This window comes from Convolutriloba macropyga, chromosome 8 (genome assembly GCF_964194025.1).
Source record: "Convolutriloba macropyga chromosome 8, txConMacr16.3, whole genome shotgun sequence".
NCBI classification, from domain to species: Eukaryota; Metazoa; Xenacoelomorpha; order Acoela; family Convolutidae; genus Convolutriloba; species Convolutriloba macropyga.
The window spans coordinates 55,146,317-55,173,595 of NC_134475.1; the positions used below are offsets into that span (position 1 = coordinate 55,146,317).

The window sequence follows — 27,279 nt, forward strand, 5'->3', positions numbered from 1 at the left end:
TCTTTTTTCATATTTTTAAGATCTTTTCTCATATTTTCATGATTTTTGAAATCAAATTCGAAAAGTGGTTTTGGTTACGCCGCAACAGGAAGTGGAGCGAAAAAGGGAGTGGTTTTGCGGTGTCAAGTTTTTAGCTCTAATTTTTCTCTACGTAAAGTGAGAAAACGGTGTTTGAACAAAAATTCGTTTTCTCGCTACTGGTTTTTTTTTCACATGCTGCAATTTGCTCTGGTTTTTGTTGTTTTGGTGTTTATGATCGGATTTTTTCTTCAACTTTGATTCAAATACAATTGGAGGTTTGCTGAGTCAAAGCAAACCTCCTATTGTATATTTGATTCATAAATTGTTGTCAATATTTTAATCTAATATTCGTATTTCGTTCAGTGCAGAATTGCTGTCTTTGTATTACCCCTGTATCGATTGGTAGCAGTGTTTCTACTTTGAGAGGACAGGTAATTGTTGCACATTTAAATAGAGCGCGTTTCACGCAGCCAACGTTTACATAACCTAATGTAACGAGAAGGAATACTTTGTGGATATTCCTTCTCAGTAAATTGTGGATAACATGCTGGCTTAGATTTTATGCCAGATATGCGAATTTTTTATTAACATTGTTTGAGTAACAAGATAACAAAAATGCAAAGAGTTTTAAGCTCAAGTGCTCAAATTATGCGCTGGTAAATTAAGTTCTAATCACACCACCTCCACCATTTACATTTTAAATTCTATCTGGTTTTAGTTTGTCTTGTTTCAAACGCCATTTGCTTTCTATCTATAACTAGAACTCTTTATTTGCAGTGTAATGCTGTGTACAAAAATAGCAATGCTCAATTCACGCATTTCTGAAAAATGCGTATGTCCTATTCTACTGAGAGGGAATACTTTGTTTTTAGTTCGAGTTCTAGTTTATTCTAAAAGGAATTCCTGAGTATAAATGCAAAGATCAATGAACTCACAATCATTTGACTTCATGTTCTTCAAAATAACTCGTGTGAAATTGTATACAATTGATATTACTGTGTCGATATTGGAAATGCCCAAAGCTGGAAAGGTGAGTTTTAAAACATTTCTGCTCAAGGTTGTACTGATTGTTGTGGCTGGGAACAGGTTTTTCTTAGGTTGGACTATATCGAGGGATTTCACTTTTGACCGAAATGCTTCGCAAATATTTGTAGGTCTCGACAACAATTGCCTCCTTTGCTCCATTAGTGTTCCGGATCTAGTTGCTATTATAGAGCGTATGTTTTCAAAGCTAGTTTTAGCCTAGCTATTTGTTATTATTAACCATAAGCAATAATTTATTGCACGTTACCAAAGTTATCTTCATGAGGCTTTTTCTAATACACTATGCATGACTAGAAAGTTTGAGTCTTTACCATTATAGCCTCCTTCTCCCCCAGGAAATTACAGCCTGTCATATGCTTACACATATTATTATATATTATCCACAATAAAGAAGTAAAAGCAGACAAAAATAGAACAACGCAATAATGACGAAAACAATTTCTATTGGCCGAGAAAGAAACTGGGAACTGATTAACTTTTATACTTTAGTTGGATCTGAACTTCGTGACCTTAAGAAGACGCAACAAGAAATGTCAAATACAGTCAACTTGAACTTCGAAATTATCGACACTAAATTTGAAGCACTTATAAACAGAACAAGATTGGTGGAAGAATGTGAAAAATTTCTATATGTTCGTGACCAACGTCTTCACATTGAAACAAACTTGGTCTCAATGCTATTAACCCTTTACAACAACATCAAAGCTTATAGATCGGCAGCATATGCGTATCGCATTACAATCCTTAACAGCATAACAACAATGACAAATAAAAGAATCCCTATGGCGCTATTACCAAAAGAAGACTTTGAGAGTATCTTGCTAGATATATCTGATGAACTCGTGAACAACGGACAGAAGCTAACTTTAGCGATTCCACCGAAGCAAATACTCACTTACTACGAAACCCAACTACTCCAAAGGGTCGAAACAACCGACATTGGCCTAGTTTTCCAAGTTTCAATACCACTCGCCTCAGTCGAAACAGAAATGACAGTTTTTAAGGCTACACCAATTCCAATGCCGGATGAAAACAACCCAGGTATGGCAACTATCTGGGATATTGAAACAGAATATTTAGCTCAACAAGGCGACAACCAAGTTCTCTTGACGAAAGAGCAACTTGATACTTGTGTTGGACCACCGGCCATAGGTATCTGTACGAATGGCTTCCCCATAGAGAAAAACCACAAATCATGTCTCAGCTCACTTATATACCGCGACACCCATGCAGTTGTGAAAAACTGCAATATTAAATCACTTCAACTACCAGTGTACGAAAAGGCAGAAAACTTAGGACATGGCGTATGGCTAATAACGTCCTTTACGTCTAATTACCAACTAACGGAATCAATTCCGTCTGAGTATCCTGGTCAAGTTGCTCGAACGAAAAATCACAAAGGATGTCTATCATGCATTTTTATCTTAGAATGCGGACATACCCTATCTGGGCCTAACATAAAAATAACATCAGATTTATCTGCCTGCAAACGAATACCCCCAATACGGATAGATTTAAAACTGTCCGATCCACTGAAACGCATTTTTACTGAAATACCTGAGCTGAAAGAGTTACCACATATGCCCACAATAAATGCAGCAAAAGAAGAAATGATGAAGGACATCAGGAAAAAACTATCAAAATTACCAACGCCGTCATTCAACGAAGTGCAACTGTCAGCCATAGCAATGGAGACCGCATATACACTTCAAACAATCAGACCCCAATTTTCGGATAATTTTACATCATCCGATTCGACCTTTAGACAAATTGTTTTATGGATTTTCTCAGCAATTTTTGCATTTATACTTCATACTCTGATAACTTATGCATACCATAAATATTTACAAGTTCACACTAAATTTCCTTTTAGGTCACAATTCAGAGGGAGGACAATGTTCTCCAAACCCATGACGGTGGTCGACCAAGACGACTACAATTATTTGAAGAAGCACCCAGACTGCCCCTTGTGGAAGGAAACGTTTGTACTCCCCATTTCTAGAGCAACCGCTTTGAAAGACGACATGGCCAGTATTCACGCCCCGGTTAACCCTATTTCTTCCTTTGTCTACCCACAATTGGCTACATTAAGGAACCAACAAGTGCAACTACAAACTCTGCCAACAGACAAAGGCTCGAAGTTCACAGATTTTGATCAGGAGACCAGTGCCCCCGAGTACAGTGTCATCTAGGAAAAAAAACTCAAAACCCAAAAGTTTTCCAGAAAAAGGACGGCAATCCAAAAAAAATAAACAAATGACGATGAGTGGCTTAAACTAATGAAACTATATTTTGTATACAAAATTTTCCTAAGTCCGGTAGTGTCATATGCTTACACATATTATTATATATTATCCACAATAAAGAAGTAAAAGCAGACAAAAATAGAACAACGCAATAATGACGAAAACAATTTCTATTGGCCGAGAAAGAAACTGGGAACTGATTAACTTTTATACTTTAGTTGGATATAGATATACTACTACAGAAGAAGACAGGCACGCTTAGAGAATTAGAGAAGGACACTACTCGATATTGCCTTCAACTTAATTCCACATATTTTTTATGATTAACACGGACAAATTTATTTGATTACTTAGTCTCTCTTTGTAACCGATAAATACTGTAAAGGGAATCATCCCTTATAATCTTTTGAATGAATTATATTGTCTCATCTTAACATCTCTTTAATTATAGTCTGAAGAAATAAAAGAAGCACGATCGCCGGCCCATGCATCCAATTCCACGTCATACTTATTCTTTTATTAACACAACGCTCGCAACAATAGCTTGCTTCTTTACGACTTCAAATTGATAGCCTATACATATAATGCCCATACGGAATATGCCTAATAATAGCAACGGTAATCAACACAATAAGTAATTACCAAAAGTAGAGAGAATAGGCGCACTAAAAGTGAGGTTATCACACAGCCCTCCCATTATGGTATGTTTACCATGGCTGGGGGGCTATAGGTAATGTGGCCACTAACCTGGAGGGGGGCTATAATGGGAAAGACTCAAAAATTTAATGAAAAATAATGGGGAAGTTTGATTGACATTGATTCTATGTTAGATAATTGTTTTGAAAAGTTTTGTATGAGTCAATTAAAACTTAACCTGAATTTTTTTTACATATGGGCGAATTTTGTACAAATTTAATGAGATCAAAAGCTTCAGAGATTGATTTCTGAATATGACAAAATTAAAGACAGTCCTAGCAAGACGACCTTATGATCAACCGAACAAAAAGCAAAGATTGCTATTCGGAGGGAACAAATAAAATGGGAGAACGAACGATGAAATAGCAAAGTGAGGAAATTTCTAAAGGGTATAGACTGACCGATAGGTACCAAATTGTAGCTCTAGGTTACAGTACATAAGTGAAATTTGGAGGATGTAATTTTCACTTTCTTTAACCTCGGAAGAGGCATTCCTACTCAAATTCTTTTAAATAGCTCTCAAACGAAGTTCAGGAATTATATTACTCCTTTGGTCTTTTTCAAAGGGATTTTTCGTCCTCAAAAACGTGATAAACAGGTAGCGCTCGGAGGGCATTAAGTGGCCGAGCAGTTCTCTTAGAGCCTTACACCTTACAAGTCTCTAAGTATGCGATTTACCGATGCTGCTTTGAGGAGACCACGACGAGTTCGACTCCCTCTCGTCCAGCTCTCCCACAACCCTACCCCCATCACTTGAACCCCCTCGCCTTTGCTTAACCCCCCCCCCCCCTCACTGGGCTCACACCAACCTAATAGATTTCTAAGTCAATCGCTCGCCAGTCGTTTGAGAGCAATTCAACCGACGTTAGTCGTTTTGTTTGATTGGAGCTTTTATGTCTGTTGATTAATTGCTCTCAAACGAAGTTCGACTGATGTTTCGTCTGGCGCGTATAACCTTTCGCCCTCAAACACGGTATATAGAGGTAAAGCCCCGAGGTAAAAAAAAATGGCCAAGCACCTTTCTTAGAGCCTTACGCCGCATTAGTCTCGAACTATAAATTTTACCAAAACATGCTGTGAAGGGCTGTTCTAAGTTTGAACTCCCGCTCTACACTCGCCCCATCCCCGTCCACCCTACTCCACCTGGCTATTTTGAAACCCTCGGCAACCACCCTTACCTCCTTTGTTTTTTAATAGCCGCGTCACAACCACTTCAAGTCTGCTTTTTGTTCATTCGTTCATGCAATTTCATTTGAAGTGCGTGAGTGACGTCATTTTTCGTTCTTAGTGGAGCAAGTTTATTTTTGTTCATTAAAATGACTTCCTCACTTTGAAATTGAATTTTATTCAATTTAATTCAAAGAGGTAAGGTCAAGTGAGTGTGCGTCACTCTAAATGAAGGTTGTTTGAGCGCAGCTAATAGAGGCAGCAATAACTTATAGATTCCTAATCAAAGTATGACATCTCAGCCTTCAATGAAAAGACTATTTTTTGGTCTCTCATTTTTTACTGTTTTTTTAGGCTGCAGATGTACAAAGCTATTGCGGCTGTTTTCTGGCAATCTGCCAGCTATGTTTTTGTTTTTCGATAGCAACCTTTGCATAAATTACCGATTAGATAACGCGTTAGCAAACAATTTCAACTGCGAAAACATATTCGCTTTGGTGTTAGACTATATGTTTCCACCACTCTTTTCTCGCCTTTGTTGTTATATGAAGAGTGAAGAGAAAATGACTGGCGGAAAAAAGTCTAATCTTCTGTAGTCTGGCCAAAATTATGCGACTTGTAATCGAAACGAGAGTTGACCGAGAATCGCATCAATTATAGCCATGTAACTGTAGAATTATTTCCATCTGCAAGTTATTCCACATTTGGTTTTGCCGCTGAGTTTCATAACTTCTCGATGGCGATAACATCTTGGTAATTTTCATTTTGTTTTTGTTAGTCGAGTTTTTATGAGGCAAGAAATGTCGGGAAAGGAGTTGTTAACGTTAAAACACTCAGGTGCACGTTTTAAAATGCCGAAAGTCTGCAGTGCCAGAATTTAAAATGCCTGAATTTGCTACTTAGCCAGAAGTTGGATTTCGTCATTTTAAAACGTGTGCGTTTCGTGTTTTAAACATGTTTAAGTGACTTTGCGGTTCTCGATAAACGCCAGAAGTTCTCAGTAACTTCAAGCAGAGTCACTTTACCATTATTTTTTATGCTGAACAAAAGTTGGAAGTGTATACTTTCTTTGAGAAAAAGCAGCAAACTTGAGCTATCAACTTTGCTTGTTCTTTCACGTTGGTCTTCCGAGTGCGATTTATCGTACTAAGCAGGATAACATGTAAAGCTCGAAGAGCATTAAATTTCTTCCAACGCCAAACCTCCGCCAACCACCCCGGCCTCATTCTACCCTCAAGTATGCGTGCTCGAACCTCCCCTTTAGACTCATACGTCGCTCATTTCCGAGATGTTGTTGCTTGCAGTTTCTTTTGTTTAATATTAGCTATCAATTTTAATTACTTTCTTCCTAATGATTTCTGCCTTAATTACTTTCTGCCTTATGATCAGGGTTTTGTTATTTTTTGGTTTTTTTTAGAAGACGCGTATAAATATTTAATTGAGTTTTAAAATCTCAAAGAAGTTTTCAGTTTTATTGTCGATTGTGCTGAACATTCTACTGGTAATGCTGATAAATAATACGTGATTGGAAGCTGGAAGTCAACTTTGGTAACTTGAGTAGTTTTGATACAACTGGCTTTATCAGTTTTTTGCACAAAGTCTTGCATTTTTTCAAACTGTTAAAAAATTTTATTTGATTCTGAGCTGATTCTTTACATTGTTAGGTTTTTGAGTCTTTGCTGATTCTACTGCTTATATTTGCTGTTTAGTCTTACCGTGTGAGAAGGGGTTGGTTTTGCGGGATTTGAACTGTTGTGTAGTAAACTTAATTGAGTTTTTATAGCGCTTGCAATCTGTTCTAAAGGGCTATCTTTGGTTCTTTTAATTGTAACAAGTCTTATTTTTTTTACGTTTTTTACTTACTTCACTCACTGTTTCAACTGTATAGAATTTAGAATTCGTTCAACAAATTTATGCAATTGGATACGTTCGTGTTCGAAATTAAAGAAATGGTGGAAACCAATAATATTCAGGTAATGAGATCTAAAGCATAAATTTTTGTGCATTAAGATATCAAAGGTTATTGGTGTGCTTCGCTTTAATATTCAGTTTATTGAACTTCAACATTTGAGAATGTCTTAACTATATTTAATTTATTCTAATAAAGCGATGGACTAAATTAAAACTTATTGATTATCAGAAAATAATGGTCAAATCATTTTTTAAAAGTTTTTTGTTTTGATTTCGTTCAATCAGAACACAGGTCAGTGAGGCCGAACTAGTTTCTGGCATTCTGCCGTCTGCCTTATCAAAATTTAGTTCATTCGAAATTTGAAAATTCGCACACTTTTTAAGAAATTTTCTCAGATGTTTTCGTTGCTAGAGCTTGGTTCCGATTCTTTTTTTGTGCTTAGAAGTGAGACCTCAAATTGTTTGAGCTCACTATTACTGAAATTTTTAAAAATCTTTTGATTTCTGCTTGTTTTGTGAGTGTTTAATCTGGCAGAAACAACATATCGAGGTATTTTGAGAGGATTCGTTTATTCTCCACTAATACAACATGTCAGAAGTTTGTTGAAATTTACTTTTACCTGTCAGAAGTTCGTATTAAATTTACTTGATTGCTCTCGAAGGAATTTTGAAGCAATTGTTGCGAACGTGTTGATCTTTTTATACAAAATTTTTGATTGACCCTTTTCGAGTGATTTCTACACCCGTGACTTTCGTTTTACATTATCTAATTTCCTCTCATTCACAAGTGTCAGCAACTGAACTCAAGTCAAACAAAAATTGCGCCTAAATTGGTGTATTTTTTCTCACATTTCGATTTGAGTGGTCATAGTGCCATATAATAACGTCATTTTACGCCCCTTGATGCTATTAGTTACGACGTTATGGTTCAAGTCAGTAAATAGTTGAGGCCATCATGTTTACTTAATGTCGACTTCGGTCCTCGGGCTTTTCTAAATATTTGTACACTGATTTTGCTGCCAGGTTTTGATCACGCCAGAAGAAGTCAAAAACTCTTATTGAAGCAAAAAACTACTTTAATTGATGTTTAGCGCTCGGTGAACAAATTTGTGCTTTTCGAGTAATTTTTACTCTAGTCTCGCTTTTTGCAAAGAGGCATCTTTTTAATGACTGTGTAAGTTATTCATCGGCGGGCTATCAATGTTGTTCTTTTTGGACATAGAGGCCTATTGGGCGAAGCTTATTTCTCAATCGATAATTTTGAGTGTATTTGAAGCCGACGTTTAAAAGATTGGATTTAAAAGATATAAAACAATTTGAAAGAATTGTTATAAATCATTTAAAAAATGATTTAAAGCAAACATTTTTAACAGGTACGAAGAAATTATTTAAAAATTTTTAAGCTGCGAAGTTTGTAGCAATTATATTAGTCCTGTGGTCTTTTTTGGGCGATTTTTTGCTCGACCTTTTTTCTCAAGAACAGGATATACAGGTAACGCCCTGAGGGCATTAAGAGCTCTTAGAGACCTTCGCTTTACTAGACTAGTTTGCAATTCATCGAAATTTTTTTGCAAACATAAATTCAAGTTATGAAGGGCTGTTCTGAGAGTTTGCCCCATCAATTGAGCTGAAACTAGCCTCCCTAAACCGTAGCTAGCTACTGACGAAGCCACCCGCTTGCCAGTCGTTTGAAAGCAATTCGCCCAACGTTTATCGGTTATGTTTGAAGTTTTTTGTTCTAGTTTTTCAATTTTCTAAGATTTATTAGCTCCTTTGTTTGACAGTTATGCATGTGAAACTCTTGAATCGTCTTAGGGTACACTGTTCTCAAACACAAATCAAATGAATTGATAAAGCGCAAGAATTTTTGAATTTAACGTCCTAAAGCATTTTTTTGTCCAGGACAAAATGAAAGCAACTTTGCAGAAGAATGTCAAAGCGCATGCCTTGCGCCTTATTAGTGATAAAGGTGAGACGGACGTGAAGGAATATCAATTTATAGAGAGTCAGAGGTCACCTTACGACCCGCTCGGAGGCCCGCGGTCGGGATCCAGTATCGAAAACATTACACCACCCCCACAAACTGGGCAAAACGCTAATTACTTTCGTCTCGCAACCCAGGCTTCTGGTTCGAGCTATGGATCTCAAAACTCGAGTGGAAGTTCTTCGTCCAATCATGCACAAAGAAGTTATCAGTCTTCTGAGACTGGTTATGGATCCCAATATTCGGCTGATTATAAACCAATTATTCCTGTACCTCCTGATCTAAACCAAACAACATTCATGCAGTTAGACAAACCCTCCGACTATCAATTGTTGACGCAATACTCAACACCGTGTAATACAGAGCCAGAAAATAGTAGATTTATAGCAGGTCAGAATCCCAGCCAAGCTCAATCAAATTTTGGTTTAGTTAAAGACGAGAACTACCCAGAGATACCAGGTTACAATTATTCATATGTTCCTGTAGCAGGAAACCCTGACAGTTTAGTGCCTTTTGGCAATTTGTCGATGAATAACGTACAAAACATGCACAATTTGCAAAGCAACAGCAATCAGTCGATGTATAGACATTTTCAGCCGCCACAAACAGTACCTGTGCATCACATTCCGAATGAAAGTAGCGCTGGCTCTAACATTGTGTGGACTACATCTGACGTCTATCCAAGTCAAGAAAAAATGGAACCCAGCTGCCCATTTTATGGTAACCAAATGGTGCCAGATGGGAATACTCAGCCATCAACACTAGCAGTTGCCAACACTTTTGAGAACTCTCGGCTCATCGAAATGTCTAGAGTCACCCAGAGTCATATTCCAGAGTTAGAATTTAAAGCTACTAGTGGACAAACGGAGCTTAAATTCTCTGATTTATTGCAAATTGGATCGCCGTCGTTTACTCAGAAATTGGAAGGAATTAAGGATGATGAGCTCGGCCATTTATTAAGTCCAGAAAATTTTGATTTTAACTGTGAGCCTCAACTCTCGCAATATAATTCAGATTATGCCAGCACAAGCAGTGGAAGTACTAGGTCCAATCCTCGACCACAAAAGTCAGCCCGCCTGGACAATATTTCTAATAGTACAACAACTGTATGTAATGACCTCGTGCCACCCGAGTCAAAACCGGATTTCAAATTCAGAGCAACCATGAAAAAGTTCGTCAGTTTTTTTAGGACACCAAACGAAGCAGGTTATGAGCTAAATGATGAAGACATCTTTTTGCTGAAAAATTATGAGAAAAAGAGGAAACATAAAGCGTGGCCACCGAACATGGCAGATATGATGATTGAAATCTATGCAAGGCTAAAGCCTGATGAGAAAATGCGTTTGTGGAAACCGGAGCCTGTCGATGAGGCTAGTAGTCCTGGAGGATTTAGACTTGTTCGCAAGAATCTGGATTTGAATTACGACGACGAACATCGATTTGGACCTAGATCACGTGAGTCGAAATATGTTGTATCCTTAAAAGAATTTGATTTACTATTGTTTCTTTGGCAACTAACTTACCTATCTCTAAGAGCTGAGCTCTCCAATTCTTTTATCTTGACAATTTGAAAAAAAAATGCAGAGGTGCTTGGAAACTATTGGCCTTTCTTTTGCTGCTAATTGAGGGAATCAACCAAGAATTTTAACCTTAATGTTAGAATTTATATTTTTAGGAGAGGATTGCACCTTTTTATGCTTGCTTTCGTACTTCACTGCAAACTTCATGATTCAGATTGGTCAACGTGGATTTATGAAATCTTTAACTTTTTATTTAAAAAAAAACAGTTCTGAAAACTTCTGAAAAAAAAAAACGTTTCTGAAAAGTTTTTGTGGCATATTTTTTATTTAAAAATATGAATATAGCCCAATTATAACTTTACGGACTTTTGCAATTATTAAAGTGTTTGGGAAAGCAAATCCATTTAAACGTGGATTAAAGAATCATGAAGTGAGAGCGTGATGCAGCAGATGAAAATCTCTCTGCTGACCAATATGATGCAAGATATGATTTGTGCACTAATAAATGACTAATGCTCAGAATTTCGTTAGTCTTCCCTGGATATGCATACTTTATGTACATATCAGACTCCTGCCTGTTTAGTTAGTGTCGTAATTATTCTATTTAATTTTTTTGAGTTTTGATATGAGAACTGAGTCCGTTAAAAGAAAGCAGATATAAATATGTAAATGATATTTAATTCTCCTGTAAGTGATTTTCGCGTTGAGCTAATGAACCAATACGACGCTTGTAAATTGGGCGCATTTGACTGCTGCGTTTCGATATGCGTTGTTAATGGTTTCACTCGGTTTATCTACCTCTCTTCAATTGATTAATAACTCGATTGTGGAAAAGAAGTCTGACCTGGTGGCCCCCGTATTGGCCGACAGGGCGTTTAGCCGACAACCAAAATTGAGAAATTTAACCGACAATTTAAGTAAAATGAGCAATAAAACTTGTTCTATAGATGTAATTTGCCAATTTAAAACACTTTCGTAAGCGGGCAAATATACCGCAGTTTTTTCATCAACTAGTGTAACGAAGGTCTATTCGTGGTCGGACCGTATTTAACCGCATGTGGCCATGCCTCGCGGGCCATGGCCATGCCTCAGCAGCCCGTGGGACTTGATATGAATCTATCACAACCGAACTACTGATTTATGGACCAATTATGGACTTATTGCAATTATGATACCAACTTATTATTACCAATTATGATAAAACTGTCGGCTAAATTTCTCTTTTTTTCCTTGTCGGCTAAACGCCCTGTCGGCCAATTTTCCTAGCACCGTCTGACCTACTCGACTGTCTAACACGATCGTCTAGCATACTCCTTTATTTTGCAAAAGCTTGCACGTTAATCGCGATCGTCGATAATAAGCTGGCGTATGCCACTGTCAATTTGAGGCAGCTAGCTAGGACTGGAGGTTCATTTAACAAAAATGGTGTAATTTTTTTCATTTTGATTTCTGAAGCGTCATAGTGGTTAGAAAGCTATCTATCTGCTGCTTGAAGCATCGAAATACTAGAGAAAAATACTTGATTACTCAAGTTATTATTAGCAGTTTGCAAATAGCAATGACTAAGTTAAAGTACAGCAGACATAGAATTATGATTACTAACAAGTTGAAGTAAATTGTAACATAGGTCAAATTTTTTTAGATCCACTCACGTTAGGCCTCCCAGAAATATTCTCCATCAATTGTACTCAATATCAATGGCTTATTTGCGTGTGCTTAGACTTAATTGCGCAAAATTTATAGTTTGGTTTTTCTATTTCTGACATTTAAGATAAATATGTTGAGCGTAGTTTCAATTTTGGACTGTTTATCTGATATCATATATATCGAGTTGTTTTGGTTTTAGTGGACGATAGGGAACTGGCCTTGGTTGACCTGGATCTTAAAAGAGCTGTGTAAGTTTACGCATTTTGACTGTTTTTATTCCTTCAAGTTCCCTCTGACGTATTTCATTTTCCCTTGGAATTAATTCATTACGTTGAAATAGTTATATTTGATAATTTTGAGGCTGTGTTGGCCTTTCGTGGACAATACCTCGTCGAAGTGATATGGAAGACGAAAGAGTATACGAACGTTTTGAAGTCACTTTTAATTGCTCTCAAACGAAATTTTTTAGCAGTTATATTAGTCATGTGGTCTTTTTTAATAGACCCAAAACGATATCTGAGGCCATTATTTGTCTTCCTTTAGTTTTTACAATTTAAAGAATTTGAATTGTATTGGGGCGCTGTTTTTTGAAAATGATCTTACACGTTTTCATGATTTTTGAAGTCAAACTGAAGTGATGATTTGAATCGCACCGGAACAGGAAGTAGAGCGAAAAAGCGAGTCGTTTTGCGGCCTCAATTTGTTCCACTAATTTTAAAGTAGAGTGAGAAAACGGCGTTTGAACAAAAATTCGCTGCATCCCTTGTGGGTTCTTGTTCACATGCGGCAATTTGACGCTGATTTTTTTGCATTTTTTTTTCGTTGTTATAGTCGGATTTTTTTTCTAATTGGTTTCTCCAATCCATTCATAGTACATTCTTTTCAAGTTTTTTTGTTTAGTTAATGAAAATTCTTTGAATTGTGACAGGACTTGTTCTGCAGTTTTTTTTTAATTTGTTAAGATTTTTGTTACAACTATATGACACACAATCACTTCAAATGTCCTTCTTGTCATTTGTTCATGCAATTTCAATTTTTCACTCTTATTGGAGAGAGTTTTTGTGTTGTTTTGGTCACACATGACTTGCCGCTCTCTGAAAAATGACTTCCGCTCTCTAATTCAAAAAGAAAATGTCAAGCGAGTGCGTGTCGCTCTAATTGAACTTTATTTGAGGGCAGCTAATAAAAGTAGCAATAAGTTAATCAGAATGTTAATCAAAATATATATCTCAGCGTTGAATAAAAATGAATGTTTGTGGTCTGTTTGTTTTTTGAAATTGCAGATCTACGAAACTTTTGCGGATATTTTCTGGCACTCTGCCAGCTATGTTCTGCAATTTTTGCTTGACCGATTTTTCATCTGACCCAATTGACCTTTCTTCCTAAAAATGAGATCAACAGGCAGCGCCCAGAGGGCATTCAGTTCTCTTAGAGCCTTTCAGCTCAATTGTCTCCAATTATGCAATTCACAGAAACTGCTTAGGAGACGTATACTCATGGTGTTAAGGGCGGTTCTTGGAATTTGACCCAACGCCCCCTCCCCCCTGCCCCAACGTCACCCTTCTCCCACATCAGCCTTCCCACACTTACCCCACAATCCCTACCCCTGCGCATAGTTCAGGCCGTAAGGATATGGCCCCGTTCTGCCAAATACCCGCCCCACCGTTGCCCCACCATCAATCCCTCGCCGGTGCACTGTAGCCCCCATCAACCGTTGCTTGCTAATGACGAATCACAATGGCACAAATCAAAATTGCTTTTTATTTTTGTTAGTTGAATACATATGTGAAGGATAAGCTTTGAATTTCGTTACTCGTATTTACGGATCAAGTTAATGGTTTTGAACAATTTTGAGCATGTAAATAGCCTCCTAATATTTTTGTTCGAATTTTATTAGTACTTTCTTGAGATCCAATTCAAGTGTTTTATTAATTTAATTGCAATGACTTAGTTAATTTCTCTCGAACAAAGTTTGCGGGGGTTTTTGTTCATTTGTTTCTTATGTAGGATCTTTTTGTGTTTTGCGGGATCTTCTTTGCTCCATTTTTCTAAAGCGTTTGTTTGATTTCAAGTGACTTTTACAGGCTTGACTTCTTGACTTTTAATAGCCGCTGTCAGCCTCTCAAACGGCTATTATTTAGGCGCTCTCCTTTTTTTAATTCGCTTTACCTTTTGATCACGTATTTCGTTTTATATAAGTCACGACTTTTACGTTCGAATTCTCACTTAACTCACTCACTGTTTCAACTGAACGGTTTTTGAATCTATTCAGTCAATGAGTTAAGCAAGATAGTGAATACAGTCAAGATCAAAAGAGCAAAATTAAGAGACGAGATAAACCGATAAAACCCGGTCATTAAGTCATTGGAATTAGGTTATCAAAGTTCATTAGAGCGTTTGCTAGCTGACATTGGTATTAAGCTTATTAGCTTTCAGTTTAGAAGCTGAGTTTAGTATAGTTTTAGAATCCAACCGAAACTGCATGCCGAATTATTACACTTTTTGACACTGAAAAAAATAGAAAAAAATGGTCAATTTATCTTTTTTTTCCTGTTTCAATCCCGATGTGCATCAAGCGCGTCAACTTCGGCTATTTTCCGGCAATCTGCCGCTTATGTTTGCATGATCGAAGGTTCTCTTTTTCAGCAATTAAATCTGTTGCTAAACCAATAGCATGTCTAAGATTGGAAATTATAGGGACCTAGAAGACGAGTTGGTAATGCTTCGTTCTAGGACACAGGAGGTTGCCGATTTGAACCCCCGTTGTGGGAAATTTTTTTGCAGCCGTAAAAGTTTATTTAGGCTCTAGCCCCTCTTATTTAAATATGACAAGGCGTGGACAAGAGGGACAAAATTGTTTAAAGAAGTTGAGGGAAATTAATTTTGGTTACTGTCACAAATGTCAACCTTTGTTGAAACATGGTCGTGAATAACAGTGACAGTCGAACGATTGTTACTGTTGCAACGTAATGTAGCTGAACAGTACGCCTAGAGGCTTATGACTTTTTGCTAGTCTCTAGGTACGCGATGCACAAAAACTGTCGTAGATTATGGTGTGAAGGGTGGTTCTTAGAGTGAAAATTAAGCGCAATTAAACTTAAGTTACTCCCTAAGCCTCAGCTAGCTGCTGAAGAAGAAACTGCTCGCTTGTCATTTGAGAGCAATTCGCCCGACGTTTATTAATTGTTTGATTCTTTTAGCACGAATGACAACGTTAACAAGTGTCTTGAAACCTTTGAGAGGTCTGGAATGGTGTTCATCTGGAGACCGTACGAAGAACCTGAAAAGCTCTCGTCTGTTGTTCAAAGCTCAGAAGTACGAGAGATGCTATGCAGGAAGCTGTTTTGTTACAGGATATGCAAGGGATACCCCTCAAGAAATGTAGAAGAAAGAGGTTAGTTCATCAATTGTTCTCGAACGAAGTAAACGCGTCTTTTAATTGCTCTCAAACGAAAGTTGTTACAATTAATTTAGGCCTGCAATCTTTTTTGCGATTTTTCGCTTGACCGATTTTTCTCTTCCACATGATCGCCCCTGGGGGGCCTTGTGATGGGTGTCTAGTCGGTTCGGATATTGTTAAAATTCTCTTAAAATTGTTAAAATACGTTGTTAATCTAGAGCAGGCTAGTCGCCTCGATGGTGAGGTCTGTCAGCCTTTGCTCCTAGATTTTGAAGAGCGTCATAAAAGTCTTTGCGCAAGGTTCTGATCTTAGTGGGTTCCGCGTGGCGTCCGGCCTTGGCTGTGAACTTGTAATTGAACTTCGTCAGGAAATGGAAGTGAATACCGAGCGCCTTTGCAACCGCCCGATATCCCTTATTCAAATTCTGAATCTCCTCTTTGAAACGCTCTCGAGGTGGTATCTGCATGATTGCCACCTGGATACCTGCCTCGAGGTACCTTCTTGCTAGGGACTCCATCTGGGGTATGATCTCCACCGCCTTTGTTTTCCTGTCGCGATCTACCAAGTCGTTCGTCCCCCCCCCCCCATGATGGCCACTCGCTTGACACGTTTGTCCATTAAGTCGTCCATGAAGCAGTCCTTGCACAACCTCGACAAACCTGCACCGGGAAACCTATCACCGTAGTTTCATCCATGAAGACGGCGTACGCAAGAGATTCGCTCAGTATCTCCCACTCGAATCTCCTGCTGATGTGCGTCGTCGCGATCGTTCGAAAAGGTTTTTTCTTCTCTCGCACCGCTGTCCAGCTCGAGCAAATTCTGGGTTATTTTCTCCCTCCTGCTAATCCGCTTCGGTTTCTCCTCGGGAAACGTAGCCCTTCTCTTCATGACCTCTGAAAAACACTGTCGAAAAACACTGCCGAATCAAGAAGTCGGCAGGTTGGTGCGGACAGTTACCATTTCAACTGTAGGACAGTGCCTCTCAGGCCAAGGAGACCGAACGGAGGAGCGTCACATCCCAGGATGTAATTGATTGATGTGACGGGCAATGTTGCTTTTCAGCAACCTTTTGCCACATATTGGACACGGGCCTCGGGGGCGAAAAGAGCTGCTCGCCGGTCATTTGAGAACAATTTGCCCGGAGTTATGTTTAGTTTCATTTGACCTTTTTTTTCTAGAATTTTCTTTCGCTTGTTTCTATGATTTGACTCCACGCATCATATCTTGATTTTTGTGGCAGCTAAATTGCTTATCCAGAATTTCAGCCTCTTGCTAATTTCGCCGCAGTTTACTGCGAAAATGTGTGAAATTTTACCTACGTCTTGCAGTGTTTTTAAAGTTTTAAGGACATCTTAACTGTCGATATGATACCCTCACATTCGCCGATGAACCGGGTTTAAACTAAAGCGAGTCTCTGCCTTACGTTAGAGGAAAACTCGACAGACTTCAGTTGTTTTATGTTAAGCAGCGGTTGAAAATAAATGTGGTTTTGGAAAATTTCCGATACGATATCAGTCAAAACCATAAGTTAAAGGGTATGTTAATTTTTGAATATCTGTACAGATTTGAGCCTCAGCTAGTCGTCCAAGAGAAAATCCCCCGACGTTAATCGGTTATGTTCTAAGTCGTAATTTATCAATTGATGATGCGGCTGTGGATCTCAAATTGGTTTTTTTTCAGAAATAAAATTGTTAGCTTTTGTTCCTCTAATCTTTTATGTAAAGAAATGTTCTAATTGCTATTATTTTTGACATTTTTTTAGTGGCAGTGCCTGGAGTTTTTAAGATTTCTCACGATTGACTCGCTTTGATTTCCGAAGAAACATTGCAAAATGCAATGAATTTGGAAAAAAAAACAATCAATTGCTCTCAAACGAAGAGATTAAAAATTATTTTAGTTGTCTTTTCGATCTGCAATAGTTTTTTCTTGACTATTTTTCTAGTACATTTCGTCTTCTAAAGCTTGTTGACTTGTTAGGTTTACAGGCATCAACTCTGTACATTTTCGTTCGCTTCGAGTCAGTCTTTGCTGTGCACTGGACAGCAGAAACTGTAGGAAGCAGTTTATCTACCCGCGCCCCCTGATAACCTTCACAACCCACAAAGACTGTCCCCCTAAGTGATTACTATAGACAATGAACTCGTTGTTTTTGAGCAATACATCCCTCAATTCGATTATGTTAATTTAATCGAATTGTAAAAAATTTTTTGAGTCACAAAGCAGTAGCTTGCCTGTTTTGGTCGCCCCTGCCTGGCTTGTGAGTGCTTTGTTCCTCCGGTTTTTTTAAAGTCTTTTGCAAAGTGTTAGTGCTGTAAGACTATTTATGCGATCGGTCATACCAATAGATTTTTCGCCTAACTATTGAATTTGCGTGAGAAACGAGATTAGCTTTTTTTCTTGAATCAAGGTAACTGGTAAAGACGAGAGCATTAAATTGATGAGTAGATTTCCAAGAGCTTTACTAGTCTCCGTGCATGCGATCCACCAAAAATGCAGGGGACAGCTAATTTCATGGTGTGCAGTATAATTCTTTGTTGTAGACGCCCGGCACCCGTCTCAAGCCCTCGCTCACTAAATTCGACTATGTAGGCCGAAATTCTCGAATTCAAGGACGTTTTAACCGGTTTGGATCCCCTCTCCAGTTATGGCCCTACCTCCCCTCGCACAGCCAGGCTAGACGCCTATGCTTAAGGTAGCTGCCACTACGAAAGTCAGTCCTAAGCCACTCGTTTGAGACCAGTTTGCCCGACTTCAATGGGTTAATATCTTACTATGTTTACAGAGAGACATGACAAACAGTACCGTTTAAAAATGCTGGACATGTGTATTCGGCCTGCTGGTGTATCTGAAGGCGTAGAGTTGGAAATTCACGCTGAATTCTTGCAAGTGTTTGATATATTGAAGCAGACATTGGAAGCTCTCAAGATCCAAAGGAATCTTACGAGCGAAGACGAGGAGGTCCAGGCGAAACTCAAAAAAGAGGTTTGTGTCATCCAAATTGAAAACATAATAGTATGATAGAAAGTATGATGTTTTTGAACGAAACGTGTAGATTAGGAATTTAACCTTTAATGTTACCCGGATACGGACTCAAGCAATCGTTTGTTGATCGCTCTCAAATGAAGGTTGTAGCGAGTATATTTGTCCTGCTGGTTTTTGTGCGACTCAAGAGAAGTTTTGATATTACACAGGTTTCTACGACCCCAAGAGGAGTATTGGTACTGCATGTTTTTAAACAATCCAACGATTTGCATTGTATTCTTGTGCTGTCTTTGTTAAAAGCGCTGTGTACACTTTTTGTTCCGACCCACTTTAAAGGGGGGGGGGAGAGAAGAACTATATAACTATATACTCAACTAGGTTTTTTATTCAGTCAATTTTGGCCGATCGACATATTCATCGCACAGGATTGTGAGTGGTATCATTAGATAGCTTGTCAAGCGTAGAATTTCAAATTAAAAGGTTTTTTTTTAAATTTGCTTTTTTTTCGAGGAGTCACGGAGGTTGAAAGATTTGTGAACGTTAGCCTAACTTTCTGAGTGTTTAAGATGACAGACTATTAACTGAAGTTTCGGGTTTGAAACCTCTATATCAATTTATCCCGTTTGTCGCTCGAGAGCAATTCATCCGACTTGAGTTGGTTTATATTACTATTTGTAAATGAGATGACATCTCAAAAATTAGTGTGCAAAAAATGAAGTTTCTCTTCTTCGGTCTTTATATTTTGTTCATTATTTTTTGGAGTCTGCAGACCTACGCAGCTATCGCACCTGTTTTCTGGCAATCTAATGGCTACGTTAATAATTTCGACGTAAATCTTCTAACATGAAACTTTTTTAGAAGTCGAGACTGAAAGTGTACCTTGGATTGCAGAGCACGAAAAGGTACGACTCGGCAGATCTGCCAATGCGTATCGAAATAAGCAATGACTTCATTGAGGGTCTGGTGACTGAAAAATCCTCACATGGAGCAATTGAAACTGACTGGCACTCGAGAGGAACCAGATCGGTCAGTCGCAAATCAGAACTGAACTAGTTCTCTTGATATCGAATGAAATGACACTGACGTATGTCTTGACACTTAGCAGGGAATGTTCGACTTGTCAGAATGGAATTGAGAGAAAAATTTTCTTCTGGAGTTTTATCAATTGTACTCCAAAGTTCACAGGCTCCAATAATGATGGCAGACTACATGGCTGCATCTATTGTAATTCATGATAATTTCAAAGTTGGTGCTATTTTGCGTTCCCAAGTTTTCTTTAAGTGATTGAGCTTCGCCATTAAAACTCATTTTTCCTACATAGTTTTTGTTTATAGCATCTGTCAGATGTTTGTTTTTCCTTAAATCTGTTTATTCTTTACATATTTTTGATTTGCTGTGAAGCCTAAACATAAAGTATGAATTTATATTTAAAATTATAAATGTTTTCATTAGTCGCGATGAGTAAGTACTACTCAATTTTTGAGTTTTTTGTTCTAATTAGTTTTTTTTGTGTTTCGCTTTGTGTGTGTGCATTCTGCGGCGGTTGTTCACTAATGCATGCGAGATAAATTACAGAACAGTTAGATGCTTTAAATGCCCACGTTTCTTGGAAAAACTGCAAGATGATGACCAAACCAATTCGCAACCAAACAAATTGACCTTCTTCTCCAGCTGTACCGGGAATTATTTTGTTTAGTTTAATAAATTAAGAAATGAGTAGCAAAATAAATTGGATAGTAGAATAATAATTTGGATGCTGTAGAAGAGATTTATTGGCGGTTTGGCAACCCTCACACTTATGGCCGTTAAACTCCTCACGGCACCACTCATCCAATTTCACTCTCCTACAACCGTGCACCCAAATTGTTTTTTAAAACCATTCTGCCCTTTCGCCCAAACCTCCCATTCGCTTGAACCAACCCCATTTTGGTCGTAGTAGTTTGTGTCCTTTTAATTGCTCTATTGAAGTTCTCAGCAATTATAATTGTCCCGGGGTCCAAAGGTAATTGAATGCAGTTCACTGGAGCTGTAAGGATACAACTCAGTGGAGTTTTATGTACAATGCTATTTTTATATGTGCACAGATAATTTTTTATCTAGCGCCCCAGTTATTTTTTACTGATATTGATGTGTGCATTTTCGCACAATGTTAGGCACTTATGTCTGTGAGAAAAATGACTGGAACAATGTGGCGCTGTAAAATTTCAGACTTCTCGGAAAATTTGAATGATGAGGATCTAGACAATTTGCAACCAAACATGTTAAGGTTTTGAGCTTTATCTCGAGTTGTGATGGAATTTTTTCCGTTATTAACAACCGCAAAGCGATAGCTTGGTTACAATTTGAATTCAAAGGAGGGGCTGTCTTTTTAAAGATCCGTTCACACAATAAAATTGAGGTTGTGATTTTGTTAACGCTGAAAAAGGAAGTGTTTTTGACGCGTTAAATTTTTTCGCTCTATTTTTAGAGTGGAGTGAGGAAAAGGTGTTTAAACAAAAATTCGCATTCTCGCTGGTGGTTTTTTGTTCACATGCGGCATTTTGGTATTGGTTGTCACATTTTTTTTAATAAATTTTTTTATCTGATTACTTTTAAAATGGTTTTCCCAATCCATTCATAGTCTATTATGGGTGAAGTGTTTTTGTTTAGTCAAAATTAGTTTTGAATTTTTTCAGGACTTGTCCTGCTAGGTTTGTTTCGTCAAGATTTTTGTTACGACCATATGACGTCGCAATCACTTCAAATTTGCCTTTCGTTCATTCGTTCATGCAATTTCGACTAAATTCCGTACGCGACGTAATTTTTCACTCTTAGCTGAGCGAGCTTTTTGTGTTCTGAGTTTTTTTTGGCATACAAAATGAGTAGAAAATAGTGTGAAATGTAAAAGAATTTAAACTTGATGTACCAATCTTAATTTGCAATTGTGTTTTTAGCTGATATGAAGGTCTTACAGCATAAAAAATGCTAGGAGCAGAGTAATTTGTTATTTTAATTGCTCTCTCGTGAGGTTAGTAGAATTAAGTTTGTCCTGTCGCCCTTCATGGCATATTAGTTCTGTGACTCGAAGTCAAAGTGACTTAGAAGCTCTTAGAGTTTGCCAGTCTGGAAGGTTAATTTCATTCGAGCTTCCCGAGAAGACAAATTAATGGTTCAATGGAGTTGTTAGGCGTTTTGGAATTACCCCTCGCAGCGCCCCATTCCTCTCATGACCCCTACACTTGACCACGGTACACCCCCGCTCCGCCCTTGCCCCTCACTCACCACACCTCATCCAGTCCACCACACCCCCACCCATAATTCACCCTTTTATCCCCTCGCAAGCTTCAGCTAGCCTCCCTTAGCCCACGCTAGTTACTACCAATGCCAGCTCGTAGTTTGAGCGAAACTGGGTCGTCTTAAATTGATCATTGCGAAACGGACATATTACCGGATTTTGTTGGTCCTGTTGCGACCTGTGATTTCATGCTCATTTCAAATTTGCTTTTGTTTATTCGCTCGATCAGCCTTTTTACTGAGTTGCGTACGTGACGTTTTCTTCCTTATTTTACTGAGCGAGCAGTTCTTCATCCGCGTGAAAATCTTCTTTTGATCTCAAGTCACTTATCTCCCTCTCTTTTTTCATCTTTATCTCATAGAATTTAGCTTACTTCAATAAATGTCTTCAATGTCAATTAAAGATGCATCCCTCTAATTGAAAGTTAATTGAGAGCAGTCTTACAACATATGCTGAAAGTCAATCGATAACATCCCAACATATTATAGTTTTTTCTCTTAAAGCCCCTTTAAGTCTTAACCTTTTCATTGCTGATTCAAGTCGACAGGTTTGCAAATCTATCGAAGCTACTTTCTGTCAATTTGCCGGATGTTTTTTCACATTACGAGGTACTCAGAGTAACATCATATAAAAGCAACATCGTTTGAAGCTCCTTTGTAAATGTTTTTCCCCGTTTCTCTCCCCGTTCTCGGCTGAAACAGGTTACAACATAATGGAGCCCTCGTTATTCGATAAAGAGCCCTTCGCCTGACGGAAGACGTTTTTAATTTTATTTTGATATTATTCGTAGCTAGTGCTTATATTTATGTGTACAGACAGTGAAAACGCCGTCCAGTCAAGCGCTGAACGAATACATTTAGTGGTGTTCAAATAGTGAAATACATTTTTTATGGTTGCATTTGCTACGTTTTTCTTTAAAGGGACGGATTCAAGCCCGAGAAGGAAATTAAAATTGGATATTTGATAATGGTAATATTGACTGAAACATATTTGATGTACAGATAGAGAAATATTATTTGCCATGAATTCTTCAATTACGAGGTTTTAGCAGTCGATGTGGTTCATCCTCCTAGAAAATTTTATGGAAAAATTTCTTTCTGACCGTGGAGTTTTCGATATCTCGAGAGCAGTAGGTGATATTAATCTATCGAGGTTTCCATTAACTCACTGTCTCATCCAGCCGTTTTACAGCAGTTTTTGGTCTTTGACGTATTTTTTGTCTTATGTATGATTGGCTTTACGCTCAATTTAAACTTCGTATCTATGAGGCACCGATATGTTAGTAAGTTTCCTTCTTATTTTAATTTCAAACTTTTTGAGGTTGAAGGGTCGCATATGATTAAATGAAGGGGCATATTGAAGAGCTGATCGTTGATCAATTGAAGGGTCCTATTAAGGCATTTATTCAATAAATTTGTCCTCTTTGCATTTGGTGATATATTTTTTTGAACCTCTCGATCTATGAACTAAATTGAGAAATTATTATCGAGAAAATGGAGAAAATGTAACGAACAAACTTGATTCTCAACATACTTAATTGAACTGCCAATTTTCTTTCTCAGTCCATATAAAAATCGATGAAACTCAAAACCATAATCTGCTAAGAAAACTTTTGATACTTTATGTGACTGAAATTCGTTTTTTACAATCCTCCGTAAAATGTGGGCTAGGAAATTTGTACCAGAACAACTTTTTTGAAACGCAAGTTTGGAACCGATCACTAAATCCAAGATATTTTTGTAGAGTTCGAATAGAATATTTATTTTCTTACTTCTCCATTCAGTTCCGTCAACCATTATCCCACGGGTGGTAAAAAATTTGAGTTTAATATTCATTAAGTTCCAATTTAAATAGATGAATCAAGAATCCCTCTTTTTTAGTGGAAATATACATGATCGAAATACCTGAAATTCTACTTTTCTGGCAATTCACAGAAAATTTTTTTTGGTTTTAATTGATTATCTTTTTTTTCTGTTTTCCTCCAATTGATTTTTCAAATTGTTGAAGTTTTTTTTTGAAATTGAACGATGTTTAAATTTTAAAAGTGTTGTCTTTATTAAAATTATGTGTTTGTAGAATCTTCTCTTTTAGTAACGCATAAATCTTCTGTAGTTGGGCCAATCAATCTCTTTAACTTTGTGTAACAATTGTAATAAAGCCTTTTGTTGGTAAGAACATGAATATTCTAAGATTTGGATCCATTTTTTCGCCTTCGGGCCTTGAAAACAAAGGTCTTTTGTTAAATTGACTTCAGTTTTTTGCATAGAAAAAGAATTCGAGTTTACCTCAAGCTTGATTTTAATTGCTCTGATAGGAATAGTTGGGTGGAGCTGTTATTGGCCTTCTTTCGCTCTTTACAATTCAAAGGATTTTTATTTCGTCAATATTTTTGTTACGACGAAATGACGTCAGGGCTCACTTCAGGACAGCTTCTCGACATTTATTCATTTAATTTCGACTGCATTGCATGCATGACGTTTTTCATCCATTTTGGAGTTTGTTTATTTCATTCTTGTGATTGGGGATTCGATCACACTTGACTTACCTCACTCTCAAAATTGAATTGTATCACTCTGAGAGAGACTCGCTTATTTTAATTGAAGGACATTTGGCTAGCTGATTGTGTCACTCTCATTGAATGTTTTTGAGGATGCTATCGGACGCAACACGAGAGTTATATAATCTCATCGCAATTGAGACATGGCATCTCAGCAATTATTTAAAAATAAATGAAAGCCCTCTTCTTTGGTCTTATTTTTCATTGATTTTCAGACTATTTCGCGCATTCAGTTACTCTGTATTTTTCATTCAGATTCTTTTTGTTTGCGTCTGGTTTCCGTTGTTCTATTGGAGTCTCAGATTGAGGCATAGTATTTCGTTCCGTCCGCCACAAAGGTGATTGTATATTAAAGTTATGGGCAACTTTAAAAATTGATTAGTTAAGCTTGATTAAACTTAATTTGATTAAGCTTGATTAAACTTAAATTGATTAAGCTTGATTAAACTTGATTAAATTGATTAAACTTGATTAGTTATGGGCAACTCAAAAATTAAAATAAATTCATTTGTTTGGGAGTGTGATTTTATGTTTAATTTTTTTGCACTATACTCGTTTTTGGCAATATGATTACTTTTTGTTGCTGTTACGGTAGTTACAAATTAAGTTGTGTTATGTTTATGTTCGGGGCCAAATCGTAATAGTATTTCGGCATTTCCGTTTATAAATACAGTGACGTTGTAAATACTATATGTTGAGGTTTGGATTGGTAAGGTTGTAGTGGGATGCGGTGCGGCCTCTAGTTTTTTCTCAGTAATCATAGGTCTACAGTACTTTAATATTGTTGCTTTTTTCATGCAACATTTGTGCTACGTTGTTAGTTTTTTCGAATAGTCAGTTTTTCCAGGTACCTTCAAGTTAAGCGTATTGCGACCTCTTGCTCATGAAGAACTCAATTTTCTAGACAGCTATCGAACAATTTCAAATGTCAAATGTTTGTCAAAACTAATCGAAGAAGCGATTGACATGCAGTTCTCTCTACTTGAGCGTCAATAGTCTTTATCCCAAGATTCAATCTGCATACCAGTCAAGGACACACGGCAGAAACCAGCCTTCAGTGATTTTATTTACAGGCTTGATTTTGAGCGGAACGTTTTTCTTGTGTCACGTGATATAAGTGCTGCTTTCGATACTGTGTCAGTAAGGTAAATTCATACTGAAGAGCTTCGAGAGAAGATATGGTATGAGGAAAGTTGTTTTGACTTTCTTCAAAACTTGCTACTCAAACTATTCATTGAGAGATATTTGAGTACCGCAAGCATCGATATTAGTACCAACGTTGTTCTTTCCTTAGTTGACTCCTCTCATCGATATTCCAGATACGTTGAAGCTTGTTTATGATTTTTACGCTGATGATGGTCAATTCTTATTTGAGCTATAAGTTCTCCGACAGGAAGAGATTAGCTTGATTATGGAAAGAATGGGAGAAGTCTGAGATTTTACTGCTTAAGCTGAATCCGGAAAAGACAAATATTTTTTTTTATAACAAACGGAAAAGAGTTCCCTGGCCACGTGAAATGCGACTTCTTTGACTAATTTTTCAAACGAGTTGCAAACTAATTATATTAGGATTTAAACTAGATGAAAATATGGCATGGCAAAGTCAAGTGAAAAAGTTGCACGTCTGTCAACGTTATTTTTGCTGATGTAAAAGCTTTATTAGCTGTAGTATTTTCTCAATTTTAAACACCAAAAATTACTCGTATCCTGCTTTGTATTATCGTTTCGCGATTATTGTGCTTTGCTGTACTGTAACCTTCCTGACTGGCTCATTAAAAAATTGCAACGTATGAAAAACAGCTTCCAGGTTTATTTTGGATGGCTTCGTTTCCCAAATGCCCGGGAACTTCTTAAAATTATAGTGGCTTCCAGTTACAGAAAGACTGCAGCACAAAGCTGCGTTGTTTTTGTATAAAAAATTCAGCACAATTTGCTCCGAAGTATTTGATTTATATTGTTATTTTGCCTCAACTACATTATGAAAAATGTCTACTCGGCGTTCCCAAATATGAGATAACGCTTGGAGGACGAGCTTTTTTTGAACACGCACTTCGTTGAGCCTATTGAAATTTCACCTCTGAGTGTGTGAAGAGGTGTAAATACCTCATTGCCATCCTTTAGTTCAGATTGAAGCATTCTGGTGCAGATGCGTGAACCAGCTAAGCATTTTGCGTAATAGATCATTGGCTCTTTTGGTAAAACTATGAAAATAGGGTTTAGTGCAGATAAGTGAGATGCCTACTTCCTTCCGCGCAGATCAAAGAAGAATTGAAAATGTGGTATTTCGATCTGAGTTGTCACAGGAAACTTTTTATTTTGTGTTCTGTTGAATCAGTTTGGGGCGCTCTTCTTTTTTATCAATGATTTGCTTATAAGGTGTCCTTTGCAGGTAAAAAAAGTTATTGCGGATGTTGATATCATCAGTACAGCGACGATACAAGAGCTTTTTTCTAATGACAAGAAGACTGTTTAGAGGGGGAAAGCTTTTAGATGAATTGTTCCAATTATTTGGAATTTATTGATAAATGTTAAAGTTTTCAAATAAAAATTCAACTAGAATTTAGCCTGATGCAATGGGTTTCTTTTTCGAGTCAGTTATTTCTCTCCTGGTCTTTCAGAATTGAATTGTATTGCGGTTACGTCATTACGTAATTGCGATTCTCTGACACTTCTATTGCTTCCAAAAACACAATTTGAATCTATTTATGTCACGAAAAAAAAAATATTCTTGTCAGATTTATAGAATTTATACAAAATACATCAATTTGTACCTCTGATTAACCATCTAACTAAATTTTAGTTCATTTATTCATTCTGTCGGATTTCTCA

General features: G+C 37.4%; 1 protein-coding gene across 5 annotated transcripts in view; it reads left to right on the forward strand.

Annotated features, from left to right (window-relative positions):
* LOC142344839 (uncharacterized) overlaps positions 1 to 20,059 on the forward strand; it is a 37,672-nt gene extending 17,613 nt beyond the window's left edge. For 3 of the 5 annotated variants that reach the window (XM_075396837.1, XM_075396838.1, XM_075396840.1), the window contains 5 exons: positions 8,988 to 10,524; positions 12,436 to 12,484; positions 15,437 to 15,630; positions 18,420 to 18,619; positions 19,478 to 20,059. In XM_075396837.1, coding sequence (XP_075252952.1) covers positions 8,988 to 10,524; positions 12,436 to 12,484; positions 15,437 to 15,630; positions 18,420 to 18,619; positions 19,478 to 19,672 — 2,175 coding nt within the window. In that variant the 3' untranslated portion in view covers positions 19,673 to 20,059. Of the gene's footprint in view, positions 1 to 739; positions 1,052 to 8,987; positions 10,525 to 12,435; positions 12,485 to 15,436; positions 15,631 to 18,419; positions 18,620 to 19,477 lie in introns of those variants that run through there. The other 2 variants (XM_075396839.1, XM_075396841.1) reach the window with 2 other exon arrangements.
* The last annotated feature ends 7,220 nt before the right edge of the window (positions 20,060 to 27,279 follow it).